The sequence below is a fragment of the Tachysurus fulvidraco genome, chromosome 4 (genome assembly GCF_022655615.1).
Source record: "Tachysurus fulvidraco isolate hzauxx_2018 chromosome 4, HZAU_PFXX_2.0, whole genome shotgun sequence".
Lineage (NCBI taxonomy): Eukaryota > Metazoa > Chordata > Actinopteri > Siluriformes > Bagridae > Tachysurus > Tachysurus fulvidraco.
In genome coordinates, this window is record NC_062521.1 from 4,849,158 (window position 1) to 4,866,952 (window position 17,795).

General features: G+C 42.8%; 2 protein-coding genes across 7 annotated transcripts in view; one reads left to right on the forward strand and one right to left on the reverse strand.

The window, feature by feature from the left end:
• The window catches only part of macrod2 (mono-ADP ribosylhydrolase 2), a 597,474-nt gene that overhangs the window by 494,446 nt on the left and 85,233 nt on the right, over positions 1–17,795 (reverse strand). The window lies entirely within an intron of this gene.
• Positions 2,103–17,380, forward strand: flrt3 (fibronectin leucine rich transmembrane 3). Of its 2 annotated transcripts, none has more exons than XM_047812437.1 (3): positions 2,103–2,320; positions 12,482–13,202; positions 14,215–17,380. In XM_047812437.1, exon 3 carries the CDS (start codon positions 14,244–14,246, stop codon positions 16,191–16,193), a length of 1,950 nt encoding a protein of 649 aa, XP_047668393.1. In that variant the 5' UTR covers positions 2,103–2,320; positions 12,482–13,202; positions 14,215–14,243; the 3' UTR covers positions 16,194–17,380. The 2 variants fall into 2 exon arrangements, with proteins under 2 accessions (XP_047668393.1, XP_027021701.1); XM_027165900.2 differs by lacking the exon at positions 2,103–2,320 and adding an exon at positions 7,399–7,729.

A 17,795-nucleotide genomic window follows, 5' to 3' on the forward strand; every position in this document is an offset into this window, starting at 1 on the left:
GCTAAGCGCTAATCCTATTAGGGTTAAGTCAAGCACGTTTGGGAGCGTCGTCTCGTCCCGGCTGTACGTGTCTATCACCTGGCAGACTACGTATAAAGAATAATCTTGGTATATTGGAGAAGCATGAGATCGTCATATGTTTTTGTTTTTTTTACATAAAATCCGTCACATCATACAGAAACCCAACATTACCCAGCGTACACAAAAAACCTGACTACAGGGTCACCCCCGTTCGTGTGGCTTTCCGTGGTTTGTTTTTCCAAAAATTGTACAGTTAAACGCTCGTGTCAGCATCGTGGTGTTAATATTTCCAGAAATCATACTCCACATTCCTGAACAATAAATTATCTCACAATCGGGGGAAAAAGACCTCATTTTATTATCCAAGAGGGTGTCGTTTCCTCCTCTATAAACCATTCCATCCTTCTTTGCAGCACAAGGTCATGGCTAGGAAAAACAAAGCCAAACAACTTTAGAATGCCGGGGTTAAGCTGTGTAATAGATAGAGTTGCTGGAATCCTCCAAAAACCAAATACAGAAAGCTCACACACTCACACGGACAATAGGCGTGAGCCATCTGTCAATCAAGTCGGCAGGCCAGGCGTCTGTAATTGGTCCACTGTATGTGCCGAGGTGAGAGACATTTCCATTTTTAATCAGCAGTGTCTATGAAGGTATTCCAAGCTCAGTCACGCTGAGGGCTGTTTGTCACCTGCTAGCCTTGAACTGGTTCTCACACACACTCGCCGGTACACACCGTTACTCGCTTACAGCAGTCACAAACACAAGAGAACGATCTCACGTGTAAGGCTGTCGGGACTTTGGGGTTTTTACTGGAAAACAAAAGAACCTATACAACCTATGCAACACTATCTATTGAAAATTCTTGAGAAAGAATTAGAAAGTCTTACGAAAACTGTTTTTAAGGAGTTTGTAGCAATAGTGCAAAATATAACACCCACAGATATGCTTTTAACCCAAAAGTATTGATACATTACAGCACAGAGGAATTCTTTTCTTCACATACCCCAAATGAGGAGGTTGGGGTCAGAGTGCAGGGGCAGCTATGATACAGCGCCCCTGGAGCAGGGAGGGTTGAGGGTCTTGCTGAAGGGCCCAGCAGTGGCAGCTTGGCTGTGTGGGGCCTTGAACCTTGAATCCTCCGATCAACAACCAGAGCCTTAACCAGCTGAGCCCCCACTGACCCATATTGGCTTGGTTTATTGGTGGAAATGTAATACTAGTCTAAATGTTTTGGAGAGAATTTAGACTATTGTGCCGACATTGTGCATCGTAAACATACGCAAAACTCTATCTGTTCTAAGCCTTTATGCCGTATTTGTCCCAAAGGTTACTCGTTCGACTCCAGATGCTTGATGTCAACTGGAGTAGATAAAGATTTTAATTCTCAATCAGTGTGACACAGCACATCTCTCTCTGCACTAATGTTTTCCCCTCAGGCTTTAAAGATTAACTTCGTATATATGGAGTATAACCCAGTGCCAATATATCTATAGGGCGAAATAGCCTCGTCTAGATTGGGATTAACACCAAAACGGGCATAGAATAAACCTCAGCCGCATCGCTAGAGATGAGTCCCATTTGTTAGTTGTATTTATAAAAATTCCTTTAGTTCTATTTCATGAAAAGTAGCCGAATCTAAATCAACACAACCTCGACCAGGCGGTCACTAAGGATGAATAGACGAGCACTGCTCGTTCTGAACGACGACGGCCTCCGTGTTTGTCCAAATCTGGCAACCCAGAAAATACATGAAAGTTTTCTGGAAGTAAAAAGTACACTTCTTATCAGTAGCTGTATTTGCATCCATATTTCGAACAGATTATCTTTATTCGTATCCGGTTGCATCCCTATACCATACATCGCTTAGGACGTCGCTGCTTTTGTCTGTCCGGGCGGTTTAGGAGGTGACACGCGCTCAAGATTTCCTTCCCTTTTCTCATGCAAACTCCAGTTTAATGTCACAGGGAGGAGTACAGTCACTGAGTCAGCAGTGCAGAGGAAACCGGGAGAGCCTTGGAGATGAATAAATCAATGCCAAAACCGAGGTGCCTCGGTCCTCTTCTATTCTCCCCCTCAACACCACAAGCACCATCCTTCTCTCTGCTTTAAAAGAGCACTGCATGGATCCGCATCATCCATCTATCTCTTAGTGACGGGTGGGGTTTAGGAGGCAGCGCTGTGCCTCAGATGGTAATGGGCCTTTCTTCCTACCAAGGCTAAGACATGTAAAATACTGCGAGGAGCTCAGCAAAAACAACAGGATGACAGAAAACGAATGATGCCTCCAGGAGAGCTAGTAAGCCACACACACACACACACACACACACACACACACATTTACTTACACACACTGGCAAGGACTTTCGAAAAACATTAAGACTTCTTTTAACTCAGCACGCCTGTAATTCCAGCTATATACATGCAGTCAGATGTACCATCTTCACATTATTAGCCTGACCTTCTCTTTGAGCATGGAGCTGGCGCTAGTCTCCGTTTCTCAGCGGCAGCCCATGCTAATGGCGGAGGATTGAATCTCATCCCGCCGTGATATCATAATCAGCCCACGAGGACTAGAAAAATGATTTTACATTTGCAAGTCGTGCATCTTCATAAAGCTCACTTTCAGGAGCATGTTTCAGATCACGCTGAGAATATAAAAGATGCCCTGATGCACTGTCGATAATAATTCCCTAAAGCACTGGATTATTCTTAATATGCGCCCAAGACACGAGCCTTTCGACGGCACCCGGTTTTAAGGATGAACTTGACTCGGGTCAAAAAAGTCCACTTGTTCACACGACGCAATCTGAGGTGACGACTACAACTTGTCTTCCTGCCGGGCCCAAGAGGGAACCGTCAATCATCCGCTCTTCTAAAAGGTGGCAAAAAATTCCAAGCCCTCAACCCAACTGACAGTCGCTAATGGAGGAAGAGGACTATAAACACGGCTTAGTGTTGACGAAACGTCTCTCCTTTCCCCCCATCATAAACCCCTTCTCGCCGTTTTGCTTTGAGAAGACGCCCGACAAAGACAAGAGCAACATCTGATACTCTGAGTCTGAAGGATTTCTGGGCACGGTGTCATGACTGGGCACCTTCACAGCACTTAGATGCTTCTCGGGCGTTAGGAAAAACACCTCCGATGCTGAGCGATGGCTTCGAATTTCACCCCTTTGTGCTTTCAGAGTGCCGAGTCACCCGCTCTGTCTAGGACGGAGGCGAGCTGATAATCAGCCCTTCGCTCTTCGGGGATATGTGAATAAGCTGGAGTGAGGGTTACGCTGTGGGCCGTGCCTTAACTCACTCTTAGCTGTTAACGTTTCAGTGATTTTTCCACTTGTACGTAACGACAACGTATAATGAAACGCGCTAGAACATTTTTTCCCTCTTTGTTTGGTCTCTCCAGTTATACAATTATAATATCAACGACTTAACTTTTTATTTTTTTAAATGACCACACGGTTTCCAGCATGTGATTTTCCACCATGCCGATTCACGACAGATGTGTTGATGTGTTAATGTAAAATACTGTGGTTTTAAGCATTTGTGTGTGTGTGTGTGTGTGTGTGTGTGTGTGTGTGTGTTTGTATGTGTAGCCTTAATGATGAAAGCTGTTATAAACAGCTGTGAATAACAGTTTCACTTTATTTTCATTTAATTACCGAAGTTAAGAACAGTGTGCGAGGGAGAACAGAAAGTTGGCGAAACTGAATTTATTTAGGACGGAAGACGATAAAGTAAAAGTTGTTAGGACACCGTGCTCATTAGCATATCCCCAGTTATTTCCTTCCTCCGGGATAAACAGATAAACAAACTCAAATCGACTTTACGTACTTAGACTCTTGGTTGGTTTGTAAAGCAAATTTGGCAGATGACCCCAGTTAGTCAAACAAAGCCAGATGAGCTGGACTAATCAGATCCTTGTGGATAAACAACACTCCTTTATCGACCTGATCTATCATTCCCATGTGTGTGCTTATAACTGCAGGCTTGTGATAGCGTTAATCTTCGCTAACAGAGAGCGTAGGCAAACTTCCTTTTACGTTCGACGGTTAATAAATAAAAAATCCAGTCACAGCAGATAAGAAATTAGTTTCTATCATCCCGATAGTTTCAAGGCATTCGGGGTTTGTGAGCTATTTAAAGAAGCACAAACCCTTAAACCAGAGTCCTTTGCTCTTTTAAAATTCAAATGATGAAGCAAAATAGACGCCGTTCTTCGAGGCGGCAATACCTTTAGGTCGTGAGGATACGGTGAGTGAGCTAATTAGAGATTTAGGAGTGAAACAGTAAACCAATTACAGGGTGGAGAGCGAGGTGCTCCAGTGAGCTACGCAAAAGCAGAATAGCATTACTGGGGAAGCCATTGTATAGTGATGCCATCTTTTTATCTCTCTCTTGGTGCTGATAAGGCTAAAAGACAGAGCTAAAGGAAGGGAGGAGGATTTTTTTTTCCCTTAATCTGATCAAAGGCCATTGTTTTGAAAGCTCATTAAGCTACAGGAGGTCCAGAGGTCTCCTCGCAGTTGACAAGTCAGCTCCTTCCCCCATACCCCTTCACCCCCTCATCAATACCCTCCTTTAACCCCGCTAAAGACAAGGGAAGACTTAAAAAAACAAGCAGCCGGGACAAAAGGAAACGGCAGAGAGGATTCAGCGCAAATACACAAGGCTAAGAATCCTGACAGGGAACCCAAGGTTTAAGGTTTTTGGACCCAAGACAGCAGGAAGTCACTTTCTTTTTAGGCTTGAATGGTTTGAGGAGCTTCCTTCTCACTCTCACCGGGTCTCCAGGGAGAATATGAGTTAAGCCTCAACATATGGGATGTGCATTAAAATAAAAGAGAGAAAGAAAAGGGACATCCTGCAAGAAAGGATGTCAAAGGCTGGTGCAAACAATGGCGCTATCACATCAGCCATACTGTAACACCATGTTAACAGCTGCTCTGCTATGGTGCTCGGTACAGAGTCACGACACCTTCACGCATACGTGCGAACACACATCTACATTCTGTCTCGCCTATCGAGCTGAAATATCGCCTGCATGCTGCTGACATCATCATCATCATCATCATCATCGTATGTACACGTTCCCAACTTTCTAACTACTTCCTGTCTTCCTTTTTTTTCTTCTTTTATTACATTTGGGTTTGAGAGTTTTCAGGCAGAAAGACCGTCATGAAAACTGTTTAATTATACGTGTGATTCGTTACCTTTAATGAGTCGATGACTCCTGATTCAGTTTCATAACAAGCTTTGCTTCATCGTAGTGCAGTGAAAATGTGATTCGGTGATTCTCCTTCTTCTAAGGAAGAATAATTTGAAGTTGTTTTAAGAGACGAATTTAATTTCTTTAGCTCTGAAATAACACGGACTACTTGACGCTAGCCTTAGCGCATGACCGAACTTGTTAACGGAACAAAGGATGCAATACTGAATCAGATGAATCTGTAACTGTACTTTAGTATTAAAATGGTAATATCTCCCGTGTCACCACATCTACAGAATATTTTGTCATTCGTATTCAGATCTGTCGTATAAATATAGAGATACTATTTGAGAAATTTGCATCGGATCCATTTCGCTCAGGAATGCAGGAACGTCCCTCCGAAGAGACAGCATGCAATCCCCTGGCATCTAGGCTATCTTAAAGTTCTTAAAGCCCTCGTACACTTAACCGAATCAAGTGTTTTAATGACGTTAGCTCTGCTTTAACATACAAGTGAAGGCAGGAAAGGAGAGGAAACAGAGAGGCAGGCTGTTTCCCTCAAAGCCGTGAGTGTTGTCAAAACACACCAAGATGGGACAGATAAAGTAAATTGCATCCTCGGGAAAGATGAGGCTGCACATGTCTTGTCTCCCACACCCCCCCCCCCCCCCCCCCCCCGCCAATAAGGCAGAGGTAACCGGACCCAAGTAGGTCTCTCCCCCAGTGCTCTATGTAAGATTGAGAGTCAATCAGAGGCTGATGACAGACAGAGTCGGGTTAGATTTAAGAAAGAAAGCCACAGATGGGGTACAAAGCGAGATCCGGAATCGTGGCACAACCAAAGAGATGAGAATTATTTTGACACTCTTCCCACCTTTAAATCATCCCTTATTCTTGACCTCTGATCCCAAAAATACGACACCTAGAGCTGAAACACGAATCGAAAAAAATGGGAAAAGAAAGAACACGCCTCGAGGATAAATTTGAAAATTTTTCATGGTGTGTCGGTTTTTTACTAAGGTCATGTGGCATATTGTCTCAGTCTGAACTAAAGGGCAAAGACACTTAAGGGCAAAGAATACCACAAAACCTATAGGAGAAGTGGGCCACTTTGTCCTAAGTGTGCTTCAGGGATTAAACGGACGGTCGTTATAGTAAACAAAGCAAAAAGAACAGGACAAAAGAGAAAGAAAAAAAAAGTCTGAAATCCGAGACAATTCACGAAGAAGCTCAACAGTTCACATTTTAGAGAATTTTAGAGTCAGGAAATGTTACTCACAACCGGGTTTGTTCAAAAATGACCATGATTAACACATCAGGACCTGCTATGATGTTTAAAACAGACTGGGTTTTGTGATGGCATGAAGATATAGAATGTCACAAAAAAGCTTAGGTGAGGCGAAAAGTAAATAATTCTTCGATCGTCTCAGAAGCGTCTGGTCTCCTTCGAGACGGTTAATGAGATGACCGTGTGATATCGGATATGATATGGTAAATAGAATTTAGACTTTTTTTTCCAGCTAAATGTTTGTCGACGTTAATTTTCGGCTTCTTAATATGCGGTTTGTCTTAGTCATCGGGTCAGAAGTGGAAAAAGAAGATTTGGATGAATAAAGCATATTCTGTCTGTGTGGTCAGGAAATAGACCGGCTTTCCATCTGGACTTTGAATTTAATAGATCACGAGCACGGTTAAGCTGACCATAACGCCTGCCTCTCGAAAAACAAACGTGGCGTGCTGGGAAACACAGAGGTTAATTTATTTAAGTCTCTCTCTTTTCTCTGTCTCACACACACACACAGAGAAATACATCCTTGTTTCTCATTAAACACATGCAATAATCCTTTCAGTCCTGCGTCTGTATCATTCACACACACACTGTTCCTTGTGGTTCTTATTCCTCCAGCACAAGAAGTGTCCACTCCAGAAACGGCTCTTAAGGGCCCTTTTCACCCTGATCATCTTCCTTTCTCTAACTCCCCCTAGTGCCCGGAAAGCACATTTTTCGCTCGTGTGAATCTTAGCTAAGCTGTAAGAGTGAGAGAGGGAAGGAGGGAGGGAGAGAGGGAGGGAGAGAGAGAGGGAGAGTGACAAAGGGGAGGAGGCAAGGGAAAGTGTGAAGCCCCTCCTCTGGATGACATCAGCACCAGGGCTGAGGCAGAGCTGGAGGCAGATGTAACTTCACACTTATAGTGAGCTCCAGGCAGCTGAACAGACCTGCTGAATCTTCTCAACCTCTCTCTCTTTCTCTCTCTCTCGTTATTTGCCAAGGAGTGTGTGTGTGTGTGTGCGGGCGTGTGTGCGTGTGCGTGCGTGCTATCGCTTGAATACATGTGCTGGACGCAATAACACACCAACACAACTCTCTCTTCTGCGACTTCTGGGCTTAATACTTTGGATTTCTAAGACGCTGGATATATACACTGTGGACTGACTCGTATATTTGTTGGAGGATATTTCTTTAAGTTTCATATTTCTTGCATGAATGCTTTGCAGGTAAGTGTTTCTTTATGGGTTCTGATTCTTCTGATTCACGCAAAAACACTGAACATCCCCCCCCCAAAAAAAAATAGGAGCCGGTCACCTGCGTGATCTATCACGAAACTCCTCTCGAAGCAAATTGGAAAAGATTTGCTCTCTTGATCGTTCCAGTGTCATTATACTGCTCGAGCTGGTCTTCCTCATAGACAGGGTAAATGCGCATTTCAGATCTATTACACTGGCTTTAGAGTGCAACACGGATTTTGCGCTTGGATCCCTGTCCTAGCCGTTGGGATGTAATAATTGGAGAGGGGGGAAAAAAAATAAGGCGTTAGCAATAAAGTATGCACTTTCTCCCTGTACGCAGTAAATGCACTGCTCTGTTTACTATTTATTTTGCCATAAATCATTCGGTAAAACTTGATTTTTCCCATATAATCTCTCCGCTGGTACAATACCGGATCAGTCGTATTTTTCCTTCTTATTGGCGGCTTTTGCCTGAATTTGCAGAGCAGATCCAGTCTATTACGCGCGTCCAAAATGGATAAACATCCAGTTTTCGTTTTTTTTTGTTTTTTTTTAAAAAAAAAACCTTTTCTAGGGAATTATGCAGAGATTCGACATCGATTGAAAGCGTCGCGGAGGAAGACAGGAGGGTTTTACGCAGAGTCGGGGATGCGCGCAGCTCCGCGCTCCACGATCTCAAACACATTATGCGCGGGTACGAGTAGCATATCACAGTCTGCCTCGACTATAAAACAGCCCCAGTCCTCCTGTCGAATACTATCAACGAGTACAAGTCCAAAGCGTTGTTGTTTGTTTTGTTTTTTTATATAGAGATAGAAACTGCACGAACGCAGCGCCGGCTGCTGCTGCTGCTGCTGCTGGATTTTTGCGGCGCAGCTCGGAATCGGTGCGCATCGTTTTATTACAAGCACAGACACTATACCACGCGACAGATGTAACACAGAGGACCACCACAAGTGACTAAAATAGTAGTGGATTCTTTCAACTCATAGGCAAATTCATATAACGTAAGGTTATAATTTTATATCACAGGCAGACAAAGCGAGCCAAAATATCACTGTCTTGATGTGATGTGTGTTATTTGTGGTCGGTGGCTTGAGTGGCTTTAGAGTTGAAGAATGTGTTGTCTTTCTCCCTGGGTTTAAGCGGCCTAACCTGGGATTTCAGACAGCTGTAGTCCAGGCTGAAATAGCGTCTGTCTAACAAGCCAAAGCTCAGCTCAGCGCAGGCCAGACATGAGCAGCTCGTGCTGTAGTACACAGCTAATTCGTCCTGATTACAAGGCTAGAAAAACCAAAAATTGTACAAATGAACAAGACTTGAAATATCTAGAGTTTTTTTTTTTTAAATAGATTTATACACACAGCAAACAGGTTTGAGAAGGGACGTAAGTAGAGAGTCACGAGCGAGGTACTAAACGTTAGGCCCATATTTAATTTCTCCAGCATACAGTAATCACGTCAACAAACCAAGCTACGAAATCTACAACAAAACATCAAAATCACCTTTATTCAAACGGTTAAGTCACTAAACGAGAAAGAGCAATTTAACGGTGCACAGACCCTGCGTTTACTCCTCTTTTGTTACAGAATGCACTACATTCACTGAGATTCGCCACGAAATGGTCGTGTGTTTGGGGCCTCCCGAGACTTCTGAGATCGTTTTTGTGTGGCAGACAAAAAGAAGTCGTCCAATAGAATTCAGCACTCATGTTCGCAAATGACCTCTGACCCGGCCGTGGGGCCTTTTAGAAAATGTCCTTCAGAAACAACACTTAATGTTATGTTCCTTATACGTTATTAAAATAGAATCTAAAAAATATATAGTATTATTAATCAATCTTACACATGATCATCGTTGAGATGGACGTTATAATAGATAGATAGATAGATAGATAGATAGATAGATAGATAGATAGATAGATAGATAGATAGATAGATAGATAGATAGATAGATAGATAGTGAAGTGAAATGCATTTTAGCCTTTGTATAAATATAGGAAGCAATTTGTTCCTTTCAGAGAGAAAGCATGGATTGTACAGAGTTGTAAATCAACCTAGACTCTATCTACTATTGTCCAGAAGCAGAAACCCTCTGTACCCTGGCAGGGGGTGCACATGTGGTAATTAAAGCACCAGCTCTGCATGTGTGCAAGTGTGTGAGCCATGCAGGCCTGATATTGAAGCTCCTACCACCCCCAAGTGGGGAAAAGCAGCGCAGCTGCCACGCCATGCACCGTTTACCCTTTTCAGACTCTTCAAAAGAGCAGAGACCCCCACGCATACCCCCTGTGTCGCCCAGGCACCTCAACCGATGTCTGAGCCCCATGCACTGTCAAACCTTTTTAAATTAGCTTTGGTCTGATTTTAAATGAGCATATACACCACACACAAAAACAAGCATACAGCGTTACCTCTAGTATTAGACATAACATTCAACATGGCGAACCCACCATCCCAGTACGGGACAAACAAACCAAGTCTGAGGTACAAATGAAATTTACGTTCAAGTTAGTGTTCACTGCAAAAGTATGAAGCGATTTTGAATAACTGTATGCAAATTAATCTTTTAACTAAGAAACCAATAAACAATATAAACTATAAGCCTGTACTGTTGGATTCAACCTTGAAGTTTTATTAAACTTTAATTTTTAGGATAATGCTTCGGAAACCTTAAAAAATAATGAAAATCCATTAAATAAATAATGCAACCTTTTTTTTAAAAAACATTTTTTAAGGCAACATTAATTGAGTACACAATGTGCGCCAGCTTATCAAGCCATTTAATTCGCATACAGACTAAATAACATTAAGTGCTGGTTAAGGTGTGCTTTCCTCAGCTACACACACACACACACTCACACAAATCCTCAATTTAGCATTGCTTGGGTAGTGCACTGGAGCAGAAGCAGGTCTTACTGATCTCGTAGCACAGGCAGACTCTCAGAATGATAAGGAGAAATGTCAATCATTAGACCTTCATCTGAAGAAATTTTTTAGAAGATCACAAAGTTTGAAGAGAGAGTGAAAAACTTCAAAACTTAACCACAGGAAAAACCGATAACACGACCAGAGGAGCTTAGCAGAAGGGTTTCAGATCAGGTTCCCGAATCCTCGTGCCTCTTTAGCACAGGACAATGCAGCTCTGAGAAATCCAATGAGAACAGAGAGAAGCGAGAGAAAATGCAATCAGCTAAGCAAGCCAAAGCTCAGAAATGATTAGCTCACTCCATCAAGTCAATAGGTGTTACCTGGTGTGTTAAACAGAGTGGTGTATTCCCTTCGTCATTCTCTCCGCAACTTTTATTTATTTATTTTTATTTAAAAATGCAATGATGTGACTGCAGGGCTTCTGAAATGATATCCACATAAATACCACAAACAAGAAATAAGGCTCTGTCTAAAATACACCGTTCTACAATGAAGAAGAAAATATATATATATATTTTTTTTTACTCTTGACTGGATGAGGACATCTTGCAATGGCTTCTTTTTATATTTTTTTCTCAGAATTGTACAAACACTGTTTGGACCTCTAGGCTGAAATAAAGAAGGGTCACACCCATATTTAAAACTGTAATAACTCAGCTATAAGATTTCAGGATATAAGCGATCAGGCATGAGCGATAAAGCTCTCATATCTCCTTCATGTCATAGGTTAAAACAGTTAAGATCCGTAGATGCATGTAGCTTCGTTCTAGCGTCCTTCTACACAACACGAGCTGCAATGTGAGGAAGGTTTCGTACCGAGGACGCAAGCTTTTGTGTTGTGAGATGTGGTGTATCGTTCGGGCTTATCAAAGGAAAATGACTCATTTTTAGGCCCAGGCATGGAGACGGAGCAGGTAAAAGAAGGGGCACTTGAGGTGACATGCACAAGACTCTTGCTTGGATATTCATGAGCTCTCAAAGATGAGCTTTGAATAATCTACCATATGCATTCTTAAGCAGTCTGAGAGCATTTGAGAGTTTGGCTTTCAGAAAGCTGCATTAAAAGAGTTTGTTACTGAAATATGTTCAGAAACCAAACCAATTTTGAAACTTCCTGCTCCGAGAACACGTTTTAGTGTTCCTGTTTTTTCCACTTTCCATTCTCCTATTCCAAACTAAATGGCTGTAATATATGTCTATGTCTAGAATATACTTGTTTTAATCCCACACTGGGCACTTTTTAAAAAAAAAAACAAGAAGAAAGCACAAACTACAGTGAACTTGAAGGAGCGCTTCCCTGTAACCGCAGCAGGGCCCCTGAGCACCGTAGCTTTTCTAATGCAAAGACATTCTTTTCTCCTGTCTCCATAGAGAAGACCGAGAGGAGGGGCTGACAGGGTCATAGGCAGACAGGTCAGAGAAAACAATCATGGTGGCACAAGCTGGTGGTTGTGGAAAAGAATACTTCTTTGCTTTTCTTTTTTTGTTTCTTTAAACAAACACTGAGAGTCTCCTCTTATTTGGGTTTTTCCCCCCAAACAATGTGGACCATCAAAGAGAAGAAAAAAAAGAATAATAAACCTAATAATACTTTCAATACACTTTCAAAGTCTTTCAGCCTCCTGTAAGAGGCTCTCGTCAGTCTGGTGAAAACATTATTCAAACACCAAGCATGAAACGTTTCAATAATGTGTTTAGAGGAATACCACTCTCCAGGATGAATGGGGTTTTCGATTTTCTCATGCTTTCAGGAAAAGAATTGAGTGCTTTATTTCAGACAGGATTTAAACACTTTCCCTCTATCTTACAGGACCTTTCCTGAGGTTATGACCAGCATGAACCGCCGCCTGACCGTGTGAGGTTCACGCTCCTAAGGAGAGCAAAGGGGCGCAAGATGCTTTCACGACACAGGAGAAAGTGAGCAAACCTCTTCCACCGTAGAGCCACCAGGCTGGATACCTTCTTAATGCTCCTGCCACGAGAGGAGGAACACGATTTGGGGCCAACTCTAACAGAGAACGAGAGCCTACTCGGATTTCAGCCTGCCTTTACCTGCAGGCTAAGTGGGCTCTGGGCTCTTGATGTCATGTCCATTCTGCCGAAGGACATACCGGAACCCTACAAAGGAGTCGCCCAGACTAACAAAAGGGTCTAATTAGGGGTCCAAACCACTGCGCCGTGAAGGAAAAAGGATTCTTCACGCACTGGACTTCCTCTCTATCTCCCCCTGTTTTTTTTTTTTCCTATTGCTTTTTTTTTAATTATCTGAATTGCATGCCTGCATTAGTGCACTAGAGGTCTGTCTCGAAGCAGAGGAGTTTTCTACTGAGGTTTATCTACAACAAAGCCTTTGATGGTATGGACTTTAGACACCGCAGTACAAGGCAGGAGGTCAGTAGTACAAACAAGGATCAGCTGGATCAGGATATAACCAAAGAAGACTTCGGACAGTGCGGAGAAGAAAGGGGGAGCTTAAGGCATCACTGGATTTTTGGGTGAAAGAAGAGGATTATCTGGCTCCTCTAAATCAGGTATGTGCATTACGGCTCAGCTGTGCTGTGTTCTACTCGACTGATCATTCTTGTGTCTAACAAGAATGCAGGAAAGGAGATTATGGGAAGCAAAAATATCAAAGACAAATAGACAAAAAATTCTGTCATTCGGTTTAGTTATACATCGTTTAAACGTAGTGTCCGAATTCATGCTGACTTTTTTTGTCTTTTCTGTATTGACCCGAGCAGGAGCTCTTCTGTATTAATCAATGACGATGTACAAAAGCACCGTTCATTCATTTCATAGTTTTGCACACGCATAGGACGCTTTATCCCATAAATTCGTGGCATACGGACGAATCATTTCTATTTCGCATCCTAGTCTTTAGCACAAGAAATAATATCAGCGTTTCGAATTGCAGCATTCCAGCATTTTGATTTAAATTGGCAGTCGTATATTAGGTCTGACCTGACAAATCCTTGAAGAGAAGTGAGTCCTGTCTCAGGTTTTTCTACAGCTAACAAGCAAGACCCAGGTTCATTCATCCGGCACAGTCTGCTAGTATGAAAGGCAGCTTTGAAATGCACTGGCCTGCTGCAGACATTTTTACAACAGCTAGGACTTCGTCTGCATTACACTCACTAAGAGATAAAACCAGTGACACAGGCTTTTCATTCAGGGAAAGAAAGCTGGTTGAAAGATCTCTTATCTGTATCCATGTCTGAGTTGGACTATCCTTCCACGTTAATTAGATATGTTTTGATATTCAGACACAGGCTCCATTTTTCTTTCATCTTTTTTTTTTTTTTCTCCTTGCACTATTTTTTTTGTATACCTTATTTCAGAAAAAAGGCTTATTCTGTTGACATTGTACTTCGTTTGTTCCCAAATAGTTTTCGGTCGTGGTATATTTGCAATATTTGTTTTGAATTATTATATTTAATACCAGAAATGTGCTAAAGGCAGAATGCACACAAACAGCAATTATTTACAGAAGGGTTGTCATTATTTCAGAATGCCTTCTGATTCTTTTTTCTCCTTTTCCTTCAGGGAGGACAAACAAACCGAGAACATTAATAATGGCGTGCCAATACAAGTCTTTCTTCGTCTTCTTCATCAGAGCTGGGGTTCTCCTGGGACTGGCCAATCCACTGGTGACCTCAGCTTCCTGTCCATCACAGTGCCGGTGTGATGGGACTTTCATCTACTGCAATGACCGGGAGCTGACTTCTATTCCTACAGGAATCCCACAGGATGCCACTGTCCTCTTCCTACAGAACAACAGAATTAAGAGCGCAGGCATCCCTGCTGATCTACGGAGACTCAACAACGTGGAGAAGATCTACCTATATTGCAACAACTTGGATGAGTTTCCTACCAACCTTCCTCTGAACGTCAAGGAGCTCCACCTTCAGGAAAACAACATCCGGACCATCACCCATGCCTCGTTGGCACAAATTCCTTTCATTGAGGAATTACACTTGGACGACAATTCTGTGTCCGCTGTCAGTATAGAGGAGGGAGCGTTCCGAGACAGCAACCACCTGAGGTTACTCTTCCTTTCACGTAATCACCTAAGCACCATTCCTTCTGGTCTTCCCATGACCATTGAGGAGCTTCGCTTTGATGACAACCGCATCTCCTCCATTTCTGAGCTATCTCTGCAAGATCTGATCAATCTAAAACGTCTGGTGCTGGACGGCAATCTCTTGAACAACAGGGGAATTGGGGAAATGGCCTTTGCTAATTTGATCAACCTGACTGAGCTTTCACTGGTGCGTAACTCCCTCACATCACCTCCTGCCAACCTGCCGGGCACCAGCCTTGAGAAGTTACAGCTGCAGGACAACCATATAGACAGGGTACCAGCAGGTGCCTTTGCTTTCCTACGCCAGCTGTACCGCCTGGATCTGTCTGGCAACAAACTGAGCAGCCTGCCCTTGGGGGTCTTTGATGACCTAGATAACCTTACCCATCTGCTGCTGCGCAACAACCCATGGCAGTGCACTTGCAGAATGAAGTGGGTGCGAGACTGGCTACGCTCATTACCCTCGAAGGTCAATGTGCGTGGCTTCATGTGTCAAGGTCCTGATAGGGTCAAAGGAATGGCTATTAAGGATCTATCCACAGAGCTCTTTGATTGCTCCGAATCAGAAGTGTCTCCGACATACGAGACCAGCACTGTCTCCGTCACGCTGCCTCCATCTCGGCCCCAGTGGCCACTTTATGTGACTAAAAGACCTGTGATTAAGGGGCCAGACTTTGGAAAGAACTATCGCAGTACTACCCCTCCAGCTCATAAGATTATCACGATAAGTGTCAAATCCAGCACTCCAGACACAGTGCACATATCCTGGAGGGTATCTCAGCCGATGACTGCCCTGCGGCTGAGCTGGTTGAAACTGGGCCACAGCCCTGCATTCGGGTCCATAACTGAGACCATCGTGCCAGGGGATAGGACGGAGTACCTGCTTACAGCTCTGGAGCCCGAATCTTCCTATCGGATATGCATGGTTCCTATGGAGACCAGTAATATTTACCTGTCAGATGAGACACCTGTTTGCATAGAGACAGAAACGGGCTCCTTAAAAGCATACAACCCCACTACGACCTTAAACAGGGAGCAGGAGAAGGAGCCTTACAAAAATTCTAGTCTGCCTTTAGCTGCTATTATCGGAGGAGCCGTGGCACTTTCGGCCATCATAATGCTGGCACTGGTGTGCTGGTACATCCACAGGAATAGTTCTTTGTTTTCCAGGAATTGCACGTACAATAAAGGGCGCAGGAGGAAGGATGACTATGCGGAGGCTGGCACAAAGAAGGACAACTCCATCTTGGAGATTAGAGAGACTTCTTTTCAAATGATACCCATAAATCACATGCCAGTGTCCAAGGAAGAGTTTGTGATACACACAATTTTTCCTCCTAATGGCTTAAACCTTTACAAGAGTCCACACAGTGAAAACAGTCTGAACAACAGAAGCTACAGAGACAGTGGAATACCAGATTCTGACCACTCCCATTCATGATAATGTGTGCAGATTCGAAAGACGTTTTATTACGAGTGACTGACATCAGGACTGCCCGGTCTTTTACAAAACACTGGATTGAAAAGACTGAGAAAGCAATGTTCTGTACATTTGCCATATAATTTATATTTAAGGACAGTTTATTAAAAGAAACACGGCTACGATTGCAGGCCATCGCTGAGTCCTCAGTGTGTGCTGTCAACAACTGCAATTATATATTTTAGAGGTTTGTAGTAATTTGTACTGTACATCCTTTGCTTAAGGTTTCAGACCAATTAAAAAAAAAAAGTCTTTGTGCTCGACTGAGATATCAACTGTGAAAGTGGGTTTTCATTGCTGTGTTAAACAATCAGAGTTTAGAGAACCTTGTAGAAGCACAGGTCATAATTTTCACCATGTCGTTCTCAAAAAAAAAAATAAAACAAGGCCGACGGGAATATAGGGCGCAGTCGATTAAATGGGTAGAAGAGCTTTTTTTCGTCTTATCTGTATTGGACAAACATAGACGTGTTGCGGTTTAACGGAGCCTCAAGAATATGTTAGGGATCTTAGTTGACATTTCAACAGTGTTGTCAGGCTTTAAGTCTCTGCTATTTTTGGAGTATGGAGATATACTGCTTCCTTTTGTTCCTGAGAGAGGTAGCACAGCACAGAACCCGGTAACGTGTTCCTCGGCTGGGTATATATATGCTCGTCCGGCACAGGACCGGCAAAGCACAGAAATAATGACCGGTGCCTACTGAGTGACAGTGTTCCTGTCAACAGGGGAAGATGCCTCAGTTGTGTACTGATTGTACTTGTAAATGATGCTTTTAAAGATGAGGAACATAGACGGGGAGGTAAAGATATGATATACGTACATGGGTTCATTTTTTTTTTACTTGGAATACAAGTGTGAACTATTTTTGTTTATAATTATTATCTGTATTTTTTATTTTTTTCCTTCCAAAGTTCAAGCCACTTTTATGTTGCGACAACTGAAAGTTAATTGTTCCTTACCAACTGAAGACCAAAGTGCATATATATACATATATATATGCCCTTTGGCCAGTCTTGTATGTGCCTTGATACAATGCTTCTTGTATTTAGCTTTTTAAAAGAATAAATCGGTGAGTTAACTTTTTTCATACACACTTGAATATGATAAACTATTGGTCATATTGCAAAATAAAAGTGGACAAAATCAACTAGGCGGCCTCCGCTTCTTTTGCATGCATTTACATTGCGGGGTGAGTGTTTGAAGGAAATCGTTTGTGTGGCTAATCATGAAGGAGTTAAATGAGGCACAGTTTGGTGCAGGGTTTCACGTGACCGCCAACCACAAGGGGGGATGTGTTTAATAACGATCTAGTATACGGCAAGTGACATGAGCCTTACTGGGGCTGCCTGTCACTGCACCAGTCATGCCATGCACAAAGTGCCATTCACATTTACACACAAACTCAGCTGTGTGCATATGGCTGAATATATACACACACAGACACACACACACTCACCCACATGTACGCACATTCAGAGAGCATTAATTACAGTTCAAATGAGTTGCTTTAGGCTGCAAATTAGTTCCAAACTTTAAGTATGCACCTTCTACAATCACAGAAC